General features: G+C 32.6%; 1 protein-coding gene across 1 annotated transcript; it reads right to left on the bottom strand.

Moving 5' to 3' along the window:
• Positions 1–2,688: 2,688 nt before the first annotated feature.
• Positions 2,689–3,570, bottom strand: LOC145976314 (histone-lysine N-methyltransferase SETMAR-like). Its single transcript, XM_083107379.1, has one exon. The coding sequence runs from the start codon at positions 3,568–3,570 to the stop codon at positions 2,689–2,691; it is 882 nt and encodes a 293-aa protein (XP_082963505.1).
• Positions 3,571–5,384: the final 1,814 nt, after the last annotated feature.

The raw sequence follows: 5,384 nt of genomic DNA, 5'->3' as shown, positions 1-5,384 counted from the left end.
TTGTGGCAATATTCTAACTAGTTTTAGAGAATTTTCATATATAAATATGTGAATTATTTAAGAGAAACTATGAAATATTGCACAATTATATAATTATAATTCTATAGCTTATGATATTTAATTTATATAAACTTATAGATTTATATAAACTTCATAATGGTTTTCGAGAATTATTACAATAAATTTGTAATTATAGAATCAAATTGCGTTTTTTATTTGTATATGACTAAAAGAAAGAGAAAAAAAGAGAAATTGTGATACAATTTATAAAAAAATTTCTATTTTTAGATAAATATATATTTGATAATAATACACATGTATATATAATATGTATATGTATATATGTAGTATATAACATGTCCATACATTTTCGTCTTAGATGCGGAGCTATAAAATAATTAAATGAAACAATTATAATATAAACAACGTTTATTTTATATAAATATATAATTGTTACAAAATAATTATTATATATGGAATTATTCTATAATCTTCATTGTATTGCATGCCTTTCGATGATTAACGTGAAAAATTGAAAGATTATGAATTTACGACATTGCGTTCATGATGATTATATAATTAACAGTTAAATACGCAGTTACGCAATTTAATTGCACGCGCGTTTAACTGTTAATAAAGTTACGTAATGTTTCATTAATAGCGAAACACGCGCGTGAGATACAGTTTGCTGGCAATTTTCTGTGATGTTTCATTGTATAAGTATAAGAGCTCTGCGTGACGGCTTGAGACATTTCGCATAAATTGCGAAAGGGAGCTATGCGATGCACATACGTTAATAAAAAATAAGTGCCTATATTTCTTTCATTAGTTCCATCTACGATACGAATATCTGTCAAAGTGATCCAATGTCCGCATTAAAAGCTAACACGTATTTGCAACCCGGTATACGTTGATATACCAATAATGATTTGCGATCTTCAACAAATTTATCAATAACTTCATCTAACAGGTATACCCGTCTTACCCGTCTTAGTTGCACTGATTGAAAATATTATAAAGATTTTTTTGGATATTTTCTCATAGTAACGTTTACGATCGTAGGGGAGACCGGGGACAAAAGTAAAAGCGTCATGAAAGTAACAAGCCTCCTACTAAACTACACAATATGTTGAATAATTTGTACTATATAGTCAAACGCGTACGCCTCGATTCTCTTCCTTTTCAGCTAATTGTTGTAGAACGATCGCGCCGGTTGCACATGCAGGAGTGAAATTAGTGTATTTGGATTATTCACCTAAGTATTTCTTGTTTTAGTTTTTTGTATCTGTGCCTAATTAAAGTGTATATATTGGCGTAATTATTTGCCGGTGCATTCTTCCAAAATGTATTCATAAGTTTTTATAGTTGATTTGGCTAAGTTTTGCATATTTAGGTTATAATTCTCTTTTATTCTAAAAAATGTGTTTGAGGACAAAAGTAACACGACACTCTGTGGACGAAAGTAACATGTTTCAATGCTTAGAGTGTAAGGGCTGGTCCCATAATAACTGTACCAAAGGCGATTCTTATTACGTATGCCATAATTGTGATTCGGAATAGATACCAATCTCTTTTGTATAAGTAGTTATCATGCAATTTTGACACTATTATTTAGAATTAAACTATTACTTAGATTTAAAAAAGTACAAAACTGGTGTGATATTAAGTATAATTATTTTATGATATTACTTATAATTATTTTGCTTAACGAAGATTACTTCTTTTAAGTTTTTCAAAGATAAAAATAAATATTTATTTTATTTTTTATTTTAATATAATATAATACAAAAAAATTTATAATAAAAGTTATCTTGCTTAATAAAAGATTATAATAAAAGTTGCCTTAAATTGAAAAAAGGCATATTTATTTTATTTTCCCGAAAATAAGAACTGATACTTTTATCCCCAGACTATGTTACTTTCGTCCCAGGCCCCCAGGTCAAAAGTAACAATCAATGTACTTGCGAAAAGCTATAATATAGCTCTTTAAATATTTATCACTTGAGATTGAAAATAGGTATAATAATAGAACAATAAATAGACTTTTTTAACATATAATCTTTTTTGTTATATCTCTAACGATAATTAATTAGTGACCTATAATACAAAAAATGTTACTTTTGTCCCCGGTCTCCCCTACTAATTACAATGCAGTTTACTAGCATTAACAAGTTGTGTAAAATACAATGAAAAGAAAACATTTTCTACTCATATTCTAATGTTACGTCCAGGCCTGAGGAAAGATGGACCGAAGGAAGGACGTAACACTTGTATCCCGAGAGCAGGTACCTTAAGGGCAGATGTCTCGGATCGAGCGAGCCTGCGGGAAGACCGAAGACTAGGTCAACGATCAGAAGGGTCAATCTTATTCTATTTTTGGTCCGTAATGCCCGCTCGACGGTCCCCTTTTCGGTAAAGGAACTTAATTCTTGTTACCCGGGATGGGACCTAGTGCGATTCAAGAGTAGGGATGATGAGAGAGATCGATTGAAAAATTGAACGCGAGGATGATTAATAAATCTGTAAGTAAATTTATTATACATCATATATATATATATATATATATATATATATATATATATATACAGGGTGGCCCTACGGGTACCTCCAACTTGAAAATTGAATAACTTTCGAATGAAATGATCAATTCAAGAAATTTTTTTTTAAATATAGAGAATTTCATGCGGTTTAATGATACATATGTTCGAAGTGCCAGCCATCTTGTGCGATCACAGCAGTTAGTCTGTGGTTAAAAGATGAAATCGCGCGTTGCATCATCTCTTTGGGGATTTCCTTGCAGCACTTTTTGATTGTTTCTTTGAGGTCCTCCTTGTTCCTTGGGTCTTTCTTATACACCATATCCTTGAGATAACCCCATAAATAAAAATCGCATGGATTCAAGTCGGGTGAATAAGGAGGCCATTCAATACCACCACCAACTTTCTCAGGGTAGTCTAAACCAGTTACTCTCTCTTGGAACTGTTGGAGAGTGTCAAAAACGATTTGAGTGCGATGGGGACGTGCTCCGTCCTGCATAAACCAATGTCTGCCGAAAATGTCAATTTGCTGCAATCTTGGAATGAAGAAATCTGTCAGCATTGCATTGTAATTTTCAGAATTAACGCTTCCCATGAAGAAATAGGGTCCAATTATCCCATGGCTGCTAATAGCACACCACACCATAATCTTCTGAGGATGCACCTTGACTTGATTGGTCATTACTGGCCGCTGTTGACCCCAAAACCTCCAGTTCTGCTTATTGACATAATCGTTCAGCTGAAACCATGCCTCATCACTAAACCAAATGTCATTGATATCGATATCACCTCGCTCGAGAAAATTAACCGCAAAATCAAATCGACGTCTCGCATCATTTTCACTCAGTTGTTGACTGAGACTTATCTTGTATGGAAAGAATTGTAATGACTTCAAAACTCTTTGTAGTGATGTTCTGGTTATGTTAAGCTTTATGCAAGCCTTTCTTATGCTCTCATTGGGATTCGTCTTGAAAAAAGTCTCAATCGTCTGCCTGAGTTCCTCATTATCAATAGTTGATTTCGAAGTTGACATTCCAGCTTTGTCATCTTCTACAGACCCAGTTCGATTGAATTTAGCCCATAGACTACAACAAAGAAGCGTATGTTAGAGAAAAATGCATGAGAAGCAAAAAAAGAAAAAAATCACTGCAAGAGATCATTGATCTTACTCTTTTATCATGTGATTTGAAGGTCCATCTTTCACGTTGTATTTAGTCCGATACTTGCGCTGGACCTCAGCCCAATTTTATATACATATATATACAGGGTGTCGGAGACCACCCGTCTAATAAAAAATAATTTCTTAATTTTCCATAAACCGTAAAATATCTTGTAAAATATTTATTTTTCGATTATCTTACCTTAATACTTTTACGTACAAAATAATGAGAGGAATCAATTGGTGTAAAGAAAACACATAGTTGTTTTGAAGAAAAAATATGTAATTTGTAATTAACAATTCCATATTTTTTCTTAAAAACAACTATGTGTTTTCTTTACACCAATTGATTCCTCTCATTATTTTCTACATAAAAGTATTAAGGTAAGATAATCGAAAAATGAATATTTTACAAGATATTTTACGGTTTATGTAAAATTAAGAAATTATTTCAAGCCTCATAACTCAAAAAGCACTTAACGAAAAGGTACTTAATGATAGTGTTTTGGAAAGCTCTCGAGATAAGCTACAAGAGTGTGCAAAAATATATAGGTGTTCCATTTAAAAAAATTGAAGTGACCCTCACGTGACCTTCAAATGACTCTTCAAGGTCAAACCAATGGTACCACCTTATGTCCCCCTTGAAACCATACAACTTTTGCCTGAAACATTTTTTTCTAAACTGCACCGTTTGTGAGATATTTAGGTGTATCCAGACTTTTGGCGCACCCTGTATTGTATACATATACTCAAAAGAAAAGTTATATAAAATTTTATAAATATGAAAAGTATATCTAATACATTATTCTGTAACAATGATATGTATGTATGTGTGTGTGTGTGTGTATTTTATTTCGCGGATGTTACATGAGTGCGGGGGTCATCGGTCGAAACAGAGTGGGGCTGAATTTAATGTTATTTTTATGCTCAGCCGGTAGTTACATTAATCTTAGAGTAATAAGTAATAAAACTAAAAAAATAAAAATAAATTGTAATATGTATTTAGTGTGGGGTGAGTAATGTGGGGTCGGAAAGAGAAAACGTAATTTCCATTAAAAGTCAACGCAAGATTTAAAATATAAAAATTTTTAACAAGAAGAAGAGGAAAAGAATAATTTAAAGATCAGATTAACTTACAATTTTCCATGAAGAAAAAACGTTAGTGGTGATTGGGTTGCGATTCTCACTGGGTTCCTGATCTTTGGCGTCGAGGATGACAGGATACTTGTGGCGGTTAATTGATGATCGAAAGTGTATGTGACTGTGCTGATTTACTGATTGATTTACTATGTTGACTTATTGGCTCACTGACTGTATATATCGATTGTATTGACTTACTGATTTTATTGATTGCATCGACTGTATTGACTTACTGATTTTTCTGATTTACTCGTCGAAAGTTCGCGTTTATATCCTATTCTTGTCCTCCATAAAGTTCCTGAAAAAGCTAACGAATAGAAATTCTCGCTGAATTTCCATCGTTTCTCCTTTGCCCCTTCTTATGGGTGTTTAGAACAAATGTAACAAATTAGAATTTGATTATATTCGTCCGCAAATAGGAGAGCGTTTTCCAAACGGGGAGGTTTAGGATTCTCAGTATCGGAAGCGACAATAATTTATGTCTTTCTGAGTGCAGGGTGCATCTGTTAAAGACAAGAGGTGACTTTTACTACCCCCTTGAAATTAAG

Source organism: Camponotus vicinus, unplaced genomic scaffold, assembly GCF_025532165.1.
Source record: "Camponotus vicinus isolate PSW18456_S1 unplaced genomic scaffold, iyCamVici1.0 SCAF_8, whole genome shotgun sequence".
Classification (NCBI taxonomy): domain Eukaryota; kingdom Metazoa; phylum Arthropoda; class Insecta; order Hymenoptera; family Formicidae; genus Camponotus; species Camponotus vicinus.
Note: the sequence above shows the minus strand (reverse complement) of the source record. Positions and strands in the feature narration are given on the sequence as shown.